The sequence below is a fragment of the Salmo salar genome, chromosome ssa15 (genome assembly GCF_905237065.1).
Source record: "Salmo salar chromosome ssa15, Ssal_v3.1, whole genome shotgun sequence".
Classification (NCBI taxonomy): Eukaryota; Metazoa; Chordata; class Actinopteri; order Salmoniformes; family Salmonidae; genus Salmo; species Salmo salar.
The window spans coordinates 50,099,061-50,114,002 of record NC_059456.1 but is presented as its reverse complement, the minus strand read 5'-3'; the positions used below and the strand labels follow the sequence as shown (position 1 = coordinate 50,114,002).

The window sequence follows — 14,942 nt, the reverse complement described above, 5'->3', positions numbered from 1 at the left end:
TGTTACTATTTTCACTTTAAAAAAAGAACATTTCAATCAAAAAAATCTGAGTAGCATTTTCTTTTTATTACATGTATTAATAACTCTTGTCCAGCAGTGACAACAGATTGAAAAGGTCAAACAGTAAATCATGGTATAAATGACTTAAGGCAAAATGTAAAAAAATAAATACAGAAAACAAATATTCATAAACAAAGGATTTAAGTTAGCTGTCAGGTGTATTGCATTTAAATCCAGGAATGCAATAACTGAACTTTGAAGGATGAAATTTGTCCATTCTGGTTGGAGGTTGCAATTCTGACATTGTGTTTTCATTTGAACCAATACAGGTCTGATTTGTGTGCATTATCCCAGGGTGATATACCAAGGTAACCAATTCACTTTTTCCTATGATTGATTTAAAAAAAAAAAAAAAATGAGATGAGTTCCAAGCCTGCACGTACTTGATGAAATTGACCATGCCCACACATTTTCAAGTCCAGTAACATTTTTAGATGTCCCTTCTGAGAGACCAAGGCGAGTTTCCTAGGAAGCTGTGATGGCACCACCTATGGGTGGAGTGGACAGGGGAGGCAGGAGAAGAGACTTCAGTTTGATGGACATGGCTGCTATCTCTGGGTCCTGAGTTTCATACATCTTCACCAGACGGGCAAATTTAAGGACACCTGAAAAATTGTTCAAATAAGCAATGACTACCATGATTTCACAAAGAGCTCGAACTGAACATGAAGCTAAAAGTGAAAATAGATTGTCTCTCTCTATCCCTTCATCCTATATCGAACTGGTTTCACAAAGTGGCTTCTTACCCTCTCCCTCGTTGTTGAAGCCATACGCCTTGATGACCTCCTGTTGGATCTGGGTGGCCACAGGGAGCACCAACTGCAGCATCTTGCCCATGTCGTTGCAGGCGCTCTCCCGTGCCTCCTCCATCCGTGCTGCATTCTCTGGCACAGAGAAGGCCTGGATGACCTCACTCAGCACTACTGCAACACACAAGAGCATTGTGAATAGATCTGTGCCACAACTGGGCATTAGTAATACAGTGGGGTGGCAGGTAGCCTACCAGTTAAGAGCATTGGGCCAGTAACCAAAAAGCCGCTGGTTCAAATCCCTGAGCTGTCAAGGTGGAAAAAATCTTCCGTTCAGCCCTTGAGCAAGGCAGTTAATCCCCAACAACAACAACTGCTCCCAGGACAGTGGACATTGATTAAGGCAGCCCACCACACCTCTCTGATTCAGAGGGGTTGGGTTAAATGCAGAAGACATATTTCGGTTGAATGCATTAAGTTGTGCAACTGACTAGGTATCCACTTTCCCTTCCCTAGATAAGGCAAAATGATGTGACTGTTCATACCTCTGGCCTGCTCAACAGTGAGGGTGGGCTGCTGGGCTGGAGCTGAGGCCATTATTTATCTGGGAAAAAAGGTGTGACATAAGAGCAGATATTTCAATGAATAATGTGTATTTCAGATAACGTTACTTAGCTAACTTCTGCATGTTTATGTACAGTGAGTAATACTTTCCTGTGTCCATTACTCACACAATCATAGGAAAACTGCATAAATGGACATATCTATCTAGCTATATATTTAGCTTTATCAAATGAATCCAGAACTATGGATGGAGATGTTTGACATGAGTACAGTCTCCTTGTAGCAAGCTAGTTAGCTGTTGTGGCTAGGTAAGCTAGCTAGGTGACAGCATCTAGTTGAGCTAGATAGCTATTCCATCTTTAACGTTACTCTGGAATGCGCAATTAAATACCTACATAATCAATTAAATGCAGTATTGGTTACTTACAATATATTAGTTGAATAAATACAAACAGCCTAGCAAGAAATGTTTGGCTTGTCAGCTGGGTGGTGGGGAGTGACGCTTTACGACTCACCAATACGTCATTACGTATGCCTGGCGGAACAGGAAAGTAAACAAACTAAAGTGAAACAGATTTACAATATTTCATTCTTCCTGTAACAGTGAAACATTGAATTCGAGCATTACCATGAAAACACATTTTAGACAATATTTCCGCGTTTGAGAAGAAGGGATTTCACATGAAAAATCATGTTGGGACTGCTCAAAATCTAGCTAGCACAGGTAGTAGTCAGTAACTTTCTTTCCTGTCTGTCGTGCACATGTTGCCACGCAATCTTTCATTGCCGCATGACTCAGAAGTTGATTACAATATGGAGCAAAAACTTGCTGAGTTCAGAGCTCGAAGAAGGGCTGATGTGGATGCTAAGAAAAGCGAATCTTCTGAAAAGCAGCCCATAACATCATCTGACAGTGGCAGCACTTTGATCTCGGCCAGTTGGCAGTCATCAACAGCTGATGCAGACACACAGGAGTTTACAGAAGATCCAATCTCTGCTGTCTCTCAGGCTACAAGGACTAAACATTGGGGGGTAGGCTAAAACTCAATACTCAAAATACTATGGTCCAGTTACCCGTACAGTTTAAACCAAGTCCTGGACTAATAAAAACTTTAATTGGAGATTCATTGAGCATGCTGTCTGGGAAACCAGCCCTATTTGTCAAGTAGATGTCCGTTAGTAATACACGTCGATTCCATCTTGTCAATGTTCGCTAACTTAATTTCATCTTTCCCCACCTTTTTAGGATGGCTGGTTGCTGGAGAGCAATCTGGGTCAATGGCTTGGTTCAAAACGACTGGCTTTCACAAATCTGATTTTGCTGAAGGTGTTGCTTTGGCTGGTTCTACTTGGGCTGTTCGCCGAACTGGAATTCGGGTTGCCTTTCTTCCTTATCTCTCTCTTCTACTGGCTGTATGAGGGGCTGCGGAACCCAACTGCACGTCAACCAGGAGAACTGAGCGCTTACTCAGTGTTCAACCCAGACTGTCAGCCTCTCTTGGGGGCACTTACTGCAGAGCAGCTAGAGGGAGAAATGGGCTACAGACCACTGGCCAACAGATGAGACCCTCAAACAACTGACTTTAATCTGACATTTAATAGCTACTGTACTTTAAGCTTTCCACTGTAATAAAAATGAACTGGAAATGTATTTATTTGAATGGTGCACATTGCTGATGTTGATTTTGAAGTCAAATGTAGCCTGTTCCAAACTACAAGATCATTCAACACTGCCATACATTGATGATGCTGTGAAAGCACCAACATCTGCTTGTTAATTCCATTTAAATGTGTGTACTTGAAACTTAGAACATGGTATTACTGTACTTTGAGAAGGTTGACAGTGTCTGAAATATTTTAGAAAAATACACTTTTTAATATATCTGACAAGGCTCAGTTTCCTTGCGCTTTATGACACGACAGACGTTATTGGCCATTCATTTGGGGCTTCCAAACGGTACAAGTTGACGTCGACAAGCGGGCAGAGTAGCCCACGTTTTGCGAGCATGGAGAGGCCAGAGATTGCCAGACTAGTAAATTGGGCTAAGGAACAGAAGGTGAGTATTGGAGAAAGGCCAGCAGTGCATGTTCTACAAGCACTATAGCGGATGAAAGCACGGCATGAGCGTGGTTATGGACAGCGATGAAGAAGGAGAAGAGTGGAGTGCAATGGGAAGATGTGTGTTGAGGAAGCGTATTCTGCTGTCTCTGATGGCTCAGAAATTGAACCTGATGAGAGTGAAGAGGAATTACCTGTGGTGGCAGGTGTGGTGAAGACCTCAGAGTCCAAGCCTCGCCCCGATGGTCATGCAAAGGATGATTCGGGCCCAGTGGGAGTCACCATTTTGGAGAAAGTTGATCCCTGCCTTATGGATCAGCCAAGCCAAATGTAGTCTCAGGCTGGGTAGAAAAGAAGTTGTTAAATCTGTGAAGGTAGCTCGGAGTGGACTTGTGATAATTTTCTGTGTTTCTTCTGTCCAGAGGGAGCAGGTGTTTCGTGTCGTATTTAGGGACAAGACCTGTGACTTGCTTTACTCTCTGGAGCAGGGCACCTTTGAAAGGAGTGATTACTGGGGTGGCGTTGTGTTGAGGTGGAGCAACTAAAATGAAAGATCCCCTCTGTCACTGACACCCGCCGTTTGGTGGCGAGCGTGGTGAAACTGAGAAGACAATGTCTGTCTGACTTTTGAAGCAGAATCTTTACCTGATGAAGTTAAATTAGGATATGTCAGTTATCCAGTGAGAGCTTTTGTGTCGCACCCACTAGGGTGTTTCAGATGCCATGCTTATGGTCATGTTGCAGCACTGTATAGGAGGGAGATTCTGAGATGTGAGGAGTGTGCAAGAGGGCATGGTACAAAGGAATGTGTAGTATCCGTGGAAAAAAACTGTCAATTGTAGGGGTGCCCATGTTGCTGGGGATCAGAAGTGCATGGTGTGAGAGAGACAGGTTGAGGTTACCAGGGTCAAAGGTTGCAGGCTCAGAGTAGAACAGAAGGTGCTGTATGCTGAGGCAGTGTAGAGATTAGAGGATGATGGGTCAAGGGTGAGTAGTAGGCCTAGGCCAATACAGAGTGATACGAATTTGTGCTTCAGTAAGGTGGGCTTTTTAGCAGTCATTGCCATGGTTATCAACTGTACTGCAGAAATGGAACATAAATCACATAAAATACATGTTGTGCTGGAAGCTGCAGAGAACTACTTGGGTGTACGAGGTTTTACTGCAGAAGAGTTAAGGTGTTGAGCGAAAGAGTCCGGTCCTCCCAGGCGTCAGCCTGGTGTAGGAACAGTTTAGGTCAAAGTAGTGGAATGGTTTTTAATGAAAGTGGTATATAACTGTAGGGTTAGTTGGTGGTGCAATTATTTTCCCTTTCCCCCTTCTTTGTAATTTTTGTATCACAAAATGTGACGTGATCGACCACACACTACTGTACAGTAGGTGGCGGCATTCACAAACAACATGTGCAAACGCCATGATACCAAAGTAGAATAAGTCAACGACGATGATGATGATGATGATGAAGAAGACGACTGACGTCATTACGTACGCCCGAACAGGAACAGGAAGTAAACATACCAAAGTAGAACAGATTTTAAGATATCTCATCTGCGAATGTGTCATACCACTCTTTGTGGCAGTGAATCGTTGAATCCCCTCAGTGCCTTGAAAGCACCTTATATAACATTTCTGCTATTCAGAAGGCGGGATTTCGCACGATCGCGAGGCAATCTGCTTGGTAGACATCTCTACAATCCATCTAGCTAGCTAGTGTTTTTACCAGAGATTGATACGCGCCGTGCACAGCGCGCACATTGCATAGATTGCCACGCAGTCTATAATTTCTGCATGAGCATGAGCATGAGTCAGAAGTTGTTAACATTCGCAAAAGCTTGTAGAGTTCAGAGCCCCGTACAAGGGCTAGTGAAATGCAGCCCATAACGTCACCTGGCAACAGCGGCAACAATTTGAAGTCAGCAAGCTGGGAGTCAACAGCTGATACAGACTCACTGGAGTTGACAAAACATCCGATGTCTGCTGTCCCTCAGGCTACAGGGACTTTACAATGGGGGGTAGGCTAAAAGTAAATTACTCAAATGACTAAAACGTCAGTTACTGGGGTAGCTTCATGGCATAGTCATTGATAGCCTACTTCAATTCCACCCTTCAATGTTAGCTAGCTGACTTGATTCTCTCCTCACTTTTTTAGGATGACTGTCTGCTGGACTGCATTCTTGGTCGAAGGCTTGGTTCAAGACGACTTGGTTTTGCAAACCGGACTTTGCTGAAGGTGTTGCTTTGGCTGGTTTTGCTTGGGGTGTTTGCTGAGCTTGGCTTTGGGTTGCCTTTCTTCCTAATCTCCCTCTTCTACTGGCTCTACCAGGGCCTGCGGAGCCCAACTAAACTTCAACCTGGAGAACTGAGTGCTTACTCAGTATTCAACCCAGACTGTCAGCCTCTCATTGGCACTCTTACAACAGAGCAGTTGGACTGTGAAATGGGAATACTACAGCTAACCATGTAAAGCAGTGTTTCCCAACTCCATTCCTCGAGTATCCCCAACAGCACACATGTGTTGTAGCCCTGGACAAGCACACCTGATTCAACTTGTCAACTAATCATCAAGCTCTCAATGAGTTGGATCAGGTGAGTTTCTGTGGCTACAACAAAAATGTGTGCTGTTGGGGGTACTGGAAACACTGAAGTAAATGAACTGTTTTTAAATGTGTGCGAGTTATGCCTTTTGTGTTTAAATGTTATGTTTTTTGGTTGCACCTAGACTCAATGAACAATGCACACTGCTGTTGGTTGTAATGTAAAACTGCTTGTTAATTCCATTAAAATTTCTACATCTCACTAGTTTATTTGTCTTACTTGAATGAAAGAACAGTTACACACACACACACACACAAATACCAAAGAAAGACAGTTGTCCACGGGGGGCCAGCACAGGAAAAAAAATGTATGAAATTGTATGAAATGTATGCATTCACTACTGTAAGTCGCTCTGGATAAGAGCGTCTGCTAAAATGACTAAAATGTAAATGTAAAAAAAAAAAATCCATTACTTGATGTCACAGAGCAGGGCAAAACCACTAAGATCGGGTGACTGCACTGTGCGCATCACCACCCCTGTGATGTAGGTGAAGTCTTTGTGCCTGGGCTTGTAGATGGAGAAGATGAAGAACTTTGAGGCGGTGGAGTTGGGGGTGAACAGGAGACGGCAGTTTCTTCGGTCCCAGCCAGCCCCATCCAGGAACAAAATGTAGGCCCCCTCCTGAGAGACAGCGATAAGAATGAGGGATGGCATTGAGAGTTCCAAGGAGAAAGATGTATCTAGCACATGTGTTGTTAATGACACTATTTTGCATGAGGCTACTTACAGTAGGAGAGGCCGTAATCTCCTTGCTCTGCTTCAGCACTTCGTTATGCAGGGTGCCCGTGTCCAGAGCCCAGCCCTGGTTACCTCCTGCCTCATGGCTGTCAGGAAACCTGTAAACATAAAGGGATAAAAGTGGACGCTCCTCAGGGGAGGACCATCAGTGAATTTCATAAAAAATGTAAATAGTAAACCATTTAAAAAGTTGACCTTTTTAGATAAAACTATACTAACTATAATCACGTCACCAAACAATTGATCTCAGTGAACTGTGGTAGTTTTCTGAGTTCCAAGTTGAGCCAGGTCAGATCCAGGATCCAACGAACAGCTTGGAAGGGCATGCCTTCAGGTCTAAAGCAGCACCCTCTATAACACACATTACATATTATTATATTACTACAATAAATACTATATTACTACAATAAATACAATAGTTTATGAGAATATATTACTAATAACCTACACTACCTATACAGAGATCTGTTAACTAGGATCAGTAGTGAGGATGTTATACCTTTGATGAGGATCTGGAATTTGTTATGATTAATGTTGTTCTTCACCAACACATTGTCCAGGGCAGGATCCAGCTCCTCTTGTTGCAGAAGTTCTGGTTGAAGGGTCTGCAGTACGACAGGAAGCCAGTGAGCTGGAGGACTGCCCCTACGAGTCTGTCCAAAGAGAAGAGGACAACAGACAGTAAATGGTCACATTGAAAACCCTCTGGGGGAAAGAACTGAGCATTGATATTGTCTGTAGTGCATTGTTTTGTATTGCATTAAATCTATATAGATAATGCCTATAGTCAGAATACTGAACCTAAAGGAACGTTCTGCTATCCTTCTCTTATCTGTAACCTGCCTGTTGATCTGTGATCTAAACTGTTTTCTCTGCTCTGTCCAGTGCACTTTCTCTCCACTAAGCCCATCAATGAGTGCTGCCACCATTTTATTCCTGCATTTTCTTCCTTTTCGTCCAGCAAGTCCACAAACTCATCTACTGAGTGAACTATATTCTATTGTACTATTCTATCTATACATTATTTATTTATTTTGCATTATTTCTAATTCAAGAAAATGTTTTTTTTTTTTTAAGGTTTGGACCTTACCTGTTCCTCTTTCATGGCAGCATCAAACTTGGCTTGTACTTTGTCCAACTCGGTCTGTTTCTCGTCCAGCTGAGCCTGAGCCTTGGCCAGCTCAGCATTGGCTATAGTCAGTCTACCCTCTTGCATAACCAGGTTAGCCTGTCCACACTCTACCCAGGCTAACCTGGAGAGAGGAAATGCTGTTCACAATGGTTATCTAATATCAGTTCACATGCACATGTACACACAGACAAATAGTGTTACGATACTACTTTATGGAGGGTAACATCATTCAGCGCCTGTTCCCCGTACCTTTAGTGGCAGCACTTCCTTGTTGATGCCAAAGAAGATGGCCATGTCGGTGGTCCAGTAGAGCGGGCCGGCCACGATGTTTACCCACTACACGCTTCAGCACTTGGCGGTGAGCTTGTGTGGCCTACCACTTCCCGGCTGAGTCGTTGTTGCTCCTAGCCTTTCCACTTTACAATAACAACACTTACAGTTGACCGGGCAGCTCTACCAGGGCAGAAATTTGACAAAATGACTTGTTGGAAAGGTGGCATCCTATGACGGTGCCATGTTGAAAGTCACTGAGCTCTTCAGTAAGGCCATTCTACTGCCAATGTTTGTCTATGGAGATTGCATGGCTGTGTGCTCAATTTTATACACCTGTCAGCAATGGGTGTGGCTGAACTAGCCGAATCCACAAATTTGAAGGGGTGTCTACTTTCGACTTTCCCACGATTTACCTGTGGATTCCAGAGAAACTCCCCAGTCTGGACCGGAACACAGAGGTCTTGTTCCAGCACCCCGCCACCAGATGAGGCATGCATGTTAAGAACCCAGGGAGGGGAGGAGGGAAGAAGGACTCCATGATGCCATTGCCAATGGAGAAGGTCACGACCTAGATTGTGGTGAGAGTGGAGGATGAGCTGAGAGAGGAGAGAAGAGGAAAGAATGAGAGAGCTGAATGAGCAGTTTTGTATTCCTGGGTGATATTATTTTGGGAGTGGGAAAGAGCTTGGACAGTGTTTTTACTCATGCTTTTAAAAAATGTATGTCTGCTTTTTTCATCTTTGGATTTCTGTACATGTTGTTTTTTTTAAATCGTCAATATCCTTTCCCCTTGACAACATATAGCAGATTGATGCACTGATGTTACCTGCATGGTCAGACGACAGGCAGACTAGATTAGACAGGTCAAATGTGTATGTGGTATATTGTGGAAGAATTTCTGTACAGCAGATATTGTAGCTAATACCTCACGAGAGATGGACTTACGTGCAGAGCCGTTCCTCGAAAAACTAAGAATAGGTCTCAGTTAACCCACAGTTTTATTCCTTGATGTTTAAACCACATTCCAACATGAAAGGGTTAGAGAAAGGCCCTAAGAATTGCCAGAGTCCAGCAACCCTAGTCATAGAGCGTTCTCTCTGCTACCACACAGCAAGCAGTACAGGAGAGCCAAGTCTAGGTCCAAAAGGCTTCTTAACAGCTTCTACCCCCAAGCCATAAGACTGCCGAACAGCTAATCAAATGGGGTACCCAGAATATTTGTATTGACCCCCCCCCCCCTCCCTTTTTTAAGCTGCTGCTACTCGCTGTTTATTATCTATTATTTATGCATAGTCACTTTACCCCTACCTACATGTACATATTACCTCTATTACCTCGACTAACCTGTATCTCCGCACATTGACTCGCTACCCCCTGTATATAGCCTCATTATTGCTCTTTTATTCTTTACTTTATTTAGTAAATATTTTTCTTAACTCTTATTTTTCTTAAAACTGCATTGTTGGTTAAGGGCTTGTAAGTACGCATTTCAGGGTAAGGTCTACACCTGTTGTATTCGGCGCATGTGACAAATAACATTTGATTAGATTTTATAAAGACCTTTTTGGGGGAGAGTTTCAGCCTGGCTTTGAACTGGTCAAAACGTAATTAATTGAAGTTATTAAGACCATGGAAGATGTAATTAGCTCAGAGCTCTTCCTTAAGATCAGGGAATATATTTGTGCGAATACAAAGACTAATGTGGATATGTTTGTCACCATGTATAAACAAAAAACTAACATTCCCCTTTGCATCAACCTTCCATGGATATTTTCTTCATTCATATTGAGGTTGTAATTTCAAGCCATTGCATACGTACAGAGAATTTGAATTAAAGAATGTAAATAATAATCTAATCGCCTCACTTCATCATTACACCTGTCACTCTCGCTCTCACCATAAGGTTACGTTAAATTGTTGATACTTTTCATAACCTATTGCACATACAAAAGTGGGATTTTATGTTATTCACTTATTTTTTAAATGTTTTTGCACCACCCTATTTTTGCAATTACTCTGTTTAAATGTCCATAATTTTAGAGTATGTACGAGAAACTGCTTGACCTGGCTCTTCAATAAGGCCATTCTACTGCCAATGTTTGTATATGGAGATTCCATGGCTGTGTGCTCGATTTTATACACCTGTCTGCAATGGGTTTGTTGACATTTTCGAAAAGTCAATAAAATTCAAAAACGTAAAAATTACTTTTCCATTAGTATTCAGACCTTTTACTCAGAATTTTGTTGAATCACCTTTGGCAGTGATTACAGCCTTGAGTATTCTTGGGTATGACGCTACAAGCTTGGCACACCTGTATTTGGGGAGTTTCTCCCATTCTTCTCTGCAGATCCTCTCAAACTCTGTCAGGATGGATGGGGAGCGTCACTGCACAGACATTTTCAGGTCTCTCCAGAGAGGTATGATCGGGTTCAAGTGTGGGCTCTGGTTGGGCCACTCAAGGACATTCAGAGACTTGTCCCATGCCACTCCTGCATTGTCTTGGCTGTGTGCTTAGGGTTGTTGTCCTGTTGGAAGGTGAACCTTCGTCCCAGTCTGAAGTCCTGAGCGCACTGAAGCAGGTTTTCATCAAGGATTTCTCTGTACTTTGCTCCGTTCATCTTTCCCTCAATCCTGACTAGTCTCCCAGTTCCTACCGCTTAAAAACATCCCTACAGCATGATAATGCCACCACCATGCTTCCCTATAGGGATGGTGACAGGTTTCCTCCAGACGTGACGCTTGGCATTCAGTACCAAGAGTTCAATCTTGGTTTCATCAGACCAGAGAATCTTGTTCTCATGAGGCTGAGAGTCTTTAGGTGCCTTTTGGCAAACTCCAAGCGGGCTGTCAGGTACCTTTTACTGAGGAGTGGCTTCCATCTAGACGTTCTCCCATCGCCACAGAGGAACTCTGGAGCTGTTAGTGACCATTGGGTTTTTGGTCACCTCCCTGACCAAGGCCCTTCTCTCCCATTTAAGTTTGGCCAGCAGCCAAACCCACCGCTTTGTCATTATTGGATATTGTGTGTAGATTTATGAGGATAAAAAAAATAAAAAAAAACATTTAGAATAAGGCTGTAACCTAACAAAATTTGGAAAAAGTAAAGAGGTCTGAATACTTTCCGAATGCACTGTATAGTGTATCTCTGTGCATTCAAATTGCCATCGATAAAATGCATGTGGTCACGTCTGGAGGAAACCAGGCACCTCTCATCACCTGGCCAATACCATCCCTACGGTGAAATGTGTATCTAATGATTGTTATTAAAATACCTGCGTGCCTCCATGTGGGTTCAATCCCTTTTGTGGGGAAATGAGGCCAAGTGGCATTCACAAGAGGTGAATGGCCATACCTCTCCTCACTCTCCCTACACCATGCAGTTATCTAGGTAATATACAGTACATGACACCGCTCAGTAAACCACAAGATATCATGTCCTTTTATCAATGTGGTCTAAATACACTTATAAAGTCACAAAAATAGGCTATATTCTATTTGAACATATTCTTACTTAAAGTAAATGATCTGGTAAGCCTTCATTTATTATTTTCTTTACAGACCTATTTTGTCACTATACCTGTCAAATTACAAAATAATATTGTACTTGATAGCCTATTGAGGAATTGTAATGGTCATAATGACATTCACCTTTTTTTCAATAGACTGTCAGGGCGACAAACGGAACCTCCGGTGTTTCTCGCTCTCATTTCTTGGCCAGAACTAGGGTTTCTTAGAGACAGAAGTAAATATAATTAAGAAACATAATTAAGAATCATCATGAACACAGTCTGAATGGTTCTACAGCCATTACGGAACAATTATGGATTACTGGAGCTAAAGTGGCTGACAGTTTTGTCACCGATTGGATGCTGGAAGACATCGGCCGCAAGCTTGACCCAAGACTGCTTGGATGCAAAAAAGGCAGGTCAACGACAGATGTCATGGTCAGCCTCCTAGACATGATACACAATCCACTGATGCAAGTAAGACCATTATACTGTATATGCACCATAATAACAGCAGATTTTGGCAAATCCATCAACAAAGTTGACCTTACAATGGTACCAAAGTTCCTGATTCAGCTAGGAGTCAGAGTCCCTTATCCCCTGAGTCTGTAGCTTCATCTCCAAAAGGAAGCAGAGGATGAGGTACTTAGGCACCCTTTCACCATGGCAACATCTGACCTGTGGAGTGACTCAAGGTTAACTTATCTTCCTGGCCCTCTTCGGCAGCTCACTTCAGAAGTTCGATCACAGGTGGAAATACATTGTTTGCCCATGTTCTCCTCCAGTCTAACAACAGGAACTTCCTACCACAACCAATCATCGCAACCTCTAGAAGTAAAATGCCACTCACACAAACTCAGACCGGTCACAGCAAGAACTGAATGATCTCAAAGATTTTACCATGAATTTGCCACAGCATCCCGATAAGTTTTCTAGATTGCTTGTCATCCTCACACTGTATGTGGCTGACAAGGGTCCCTTGCTATCACAGTATGACAGGGTCAACAACGTTAGGAGAATGGACTTCATCTTCTCTCAATGTATTCACAGCTATCATACACAGACGGAAGGGATAGAAGGAAGGAAGGCTCGAGTGTAAACAATATCAGCCAGTGTGAAGGATACTTTCAGGCCATATTGTGCAGTGTGCTTTGAATTTGAAGTGGAGATCTAATTGCATAGTGTGAGATGCTGCACCATTTCAGATTGGTGGAATTGTGTTTAACCTACATGTTTCTCTCCATGACCCTCCTCTCCATGTGCATCCAATCTCCTTGGCTCCTGAACTAAAGCTAGAGAACATAGAGAGAGAACTAGAGAACATAGAAACAACTAGAGAACATAGAGAGAACATAGAGAAATAGAGAACATAGACAGAACTAGAGAACATAGAGAGAACACACATAGAGAGCTAGAGAACATAGAGAGAACTAGAGAACAAAGATTTTTATGTTATTTTATTTAACTAGGCAAGTCAGGAACAAATTCTTATTTACAATGACGGCCTACCAAAAGGCAAAAGGCCTCCAGCGGGGACAGGGGCTGGGATTTTACATTAAAATGTAGGACAAAACACACATCACAACAAGAGATACACCACAACACTACATAAAGAGAGACCTAAGACAACACAGTGTGGCAGCAACACATGACAAGCCAAGGTAACTTATGATCTGCCCTTGCCAGTACTAAGTGGTCACCATCCAACCCTGCCTATAATAAGTAGGCCTAGTCTACTTTCCATATCTGCTCTTATACCTGTAGCTATGTTGTAGAGTAATTATATAGTATACCTACCTGCAACAGGACATTAGACACTATTCAACCATGTAGAGCTGTGGGGTAATCAGTGGGATCATGCCCAATACTTACAAACCCTCCAGTGTATTAGTCAAAATAGTGTTAGCTGGGACAGAAGCCTGCACACCCTGTAGCTCTCCAGGAAAAGGGTCTATGACCAATGCCCTACATGCCGTGACAGGTCAGGAATGCCTACTAACCCTAATATAGGCATGCCTACTATACTTAATAGCACAGATAGTCTCTTGTTATTGTGGTGTTGGCCATAATAGACCACATAAATGCCAGTGTTGATCTGGGCCTGGACTCAGAGCCCAGGGTCTTGGTCCATTGGCAGTAATCCCTGAAACACAAAGCAAGCTAGCTAATTGTAGCTAGCTAGTTAATGTTTGCTAAACAATTGCCAGCTAATCGTTTTGTGAATAGAACTCGTGTGCATCGACTTCAGATGTATTTGAAATATGTTTTGTTGCAAACTAAGTAGCTACTGCATATGTCTAGCTATTTATCTGTACCCATTTCTGCTTATCCATTGATCAATTCCATGATGGTTTGACGGCTGTGTCGCAAGCTACACGCAAACAAATCGTCAGGACCAATGAGAGGAGAGCTACTGAGTTTGGACGTCACCTACACATGTCCATATATGGCGTTTTGTTGGGAGCCATATTGGAATACTTGCGGTGACAGCCGGTTAAATGGTGTCCCTTGACAAGGCAAGAACAAAATGTATGTCAGGAGAAATGCAGTATTATCATAAGGAGAGTTATACTTGGAATATTGAGGAGGTCGGAGAGAGAGAGAGAGAGAGAGAGAGAGAGAGAGAGAGAGAGAGAGAGAGAGAGAGAGGGAGGGAGGAAAAGGGGGAGCTTGAGTCGGTTTTAAATGGCGGGAAAAAGGAGACGGTTATTTTAAAAGAATGGTAGAAAGTGTAAGCAGAGTGAGTTGAAAACGTGAATGAGGGCGAAGTATCGGAGGTGATAGGTGTGGTGAAGTTCTCGGAGCCCGAGGCTTTACACCGAGGGTCAGGATAAAGATGAGTCTGTGAAAGTAGGAGTGAAGTTTTTGGCTGATCCATTTGAGGGTAACCAGAAGTGGCCTTGTGATAATTATGTGTTTCTGCTGGTCAGAGGGAGCAAGAGATGTGAATTGTTTTACTACCTTTAAAAAAGGCCGCCATTGAAAGGAGTGAAGGGAATATTCCCGGTGTTTGTGGTGCTCGTTGTTTGGTGCAACGCAGACAGGGTGGCGTGAGTGGAAAAACAGAAGAGTCATTGTCAGTTCTTTTGAGTTTTGATGTTGAGTCTTTGCCCGACAAAGTGATGTTAGGGTATATAAGTTATCCTGTACAAGTTTTTGTGCCGACTACAATATGTTGTTACAGGTGTCAAGCTTATGGGCATGTGGCGGCAGCAGTGCGTAGAAGGAGGGTTCCTAGGTGTGAGAAGTGTGCAGAAGGGCATA

The 14,942-nt window shown here is 42.9% G+C and overlaps 3 protein-coding genes and 1 long non-coding RNA gene across 10 annotated transcripts; 2 read left to right on the top strand and 2 right to left on the bottom strand.

Annotated features, from left to right (window-relative positions):
- Positions 1-45: 45 nt before the first annotated feature.
- On the bottom strand, positions 46-1,900 carry grcc10 (gene rich cluster, C10 gene). 2 transcript variants are annotated; one of them, XM_045695208.1, is made up of 4 exons: positions 1,801-1,894; positions 1,355-1,413; positions 807-980; positions 46-665 (listed from the first exon to the last, which is right to left on the bottom strand). In XM_045695208.1, exons 2-4 carry the CDS (start codon positions 1,404-1,406, stop codon positions 526-528), a joined length of 366 nt encoding a protein of 121 aa, XP_045551164.1. In that variant the 5' UTR covers positions 1,407-1,413; positions 1,801-1,894; the 3' UTR covers positions 46-525.
- A 19-nt stretch (positions 1,901-1,919) lies between these two features.
- On the top strand, positions 1,920-3,260 carry LOC106571628 (SAYSvFN domain-containing protein 1). The gene is made up of 2 exons (XM_014144931.2): positions 1,920-2,405; positions 2,620-3,260. Exons 1-2 carry the CDS (start codon positions 2,136-2,138, stop codon positions 2,935-2,937), a joined length of 588 nt encoding a protein of 195 aa, XP_014000406.1. The 5' UTR covers positions 1,920-2,135; the 3' UTR covers positions 2,938-3,260.
- A 1,638-nt stretch (positions 3,261-4,898) lies between these two features.
- LOC106571629 (SAYSvFN domain-containing protein 1) lies at positions 4,899-6,228 on the top strand. Of its 2 annotated transcripts, none has more exons than XM_014144932.2 (2): positions 4,899-5,444; positions 5,582-6,228. In XM_014144932.2, exons 1-2 carry the CDS (start codon positions 5,301-5,303, stop codon positions 5,894-5,896), a joined length of 459 nt encoding a protein of 152 aa, XP_014000407.1. In that variant the 5' UTR covers positions 4,899-5,300; the 3' UTR covers positions 5,897-6,228. The 2 variants fall into 2 exon arrangements, 1 of the variants encoding a protein (XP_014000407.1); XR_001320957.2 differs by having other exon boundaries at positions 5,309-5,455; positions 5,582-5,836.
- A 25-nt stretch (positions 6,229-6,253) lies between these two features.
- On the bottom strand, positions 6,254-14,709 carry LOC106571630 (uncharacterized). 5 transcript variants are annotated; one of them, XR_006759198.1, is made up of 8 exons: positions 12,909-14,709; positions 11,821-11,901; positions 8,148-8,767; positions 7,857-8,035; positions 7,266-7,419; positions 6,986-7,117; positions 6,756-6,864; positions 6,254-6,649 (listed from the first exon to the last, which is right to left on the bottom strand). It is a non-coding gene; the product is annotated as an uncharacterized lncRNA (long non-coding RNA). The 5 variants fall into 5 exon arrangements; XR_006759200.1 differs by having other exon boundaries at positions 11,821-13,821; positions 13,994-14,113; XR_001320959.2 differs by having other exon boundaries at positions 11,821-14,709.
- Between the last annotated feature and the right edge of the window lie 233 nt (positions 14,710-14,942).

Bases quoted from the DNA above. Each gene is read 5' to 3' on its own strand.
- grcc10 (XM_045695208.1), bottom strand. From the start codon at position 1,406: ATGGCCTCAGCTCCAGCCCAGCAGCCCACCCTCACTGTTGAGCAGGCC. The intron at 981-1,354 runs GTATGAACAGTC...GTGTTGCAGTAG, and splicing joins CACTGTTGAGCAGGCCAGAG to TGCTGAGTGAGGTCATCCAG. The intron at 666-806 runs GTAAGAAGCCAC...ACAATTTTTCAG, and splicing joins CTTCAACAACGAGGGAGAGG to GTGTCCTTAAATTTGCCCGT.
- LOC106571628 (XM_014144931.2), top strand. From the start codon at position 2,136: ATGTTGCCACGCAATCTTTCATTGCCGCATGACTCAGAAGTTGATTAC. The intron at 2,406-2,619 runs GTAGGCTAAAAC...CCACCTTTTTAG, and splicing joins CAAGGACTAAACATTGGGGG to GATGGCTGGTTGCTGGAGAG.
- LOC106571629 (XM_014144932.2), top strand. From the start codon at position 5,301: ATGCAGCCCATAACGTCACCTGGCAACAGCGGCAACAATTTGAAGTCA. The intron at 5,445-5,581 runs GTAGGCTAAAAG...TCACTTTTTTAG, and splicing joins CAGGGACTTTACAATGGGGG to GATGACTGTCTGCTGGACTG.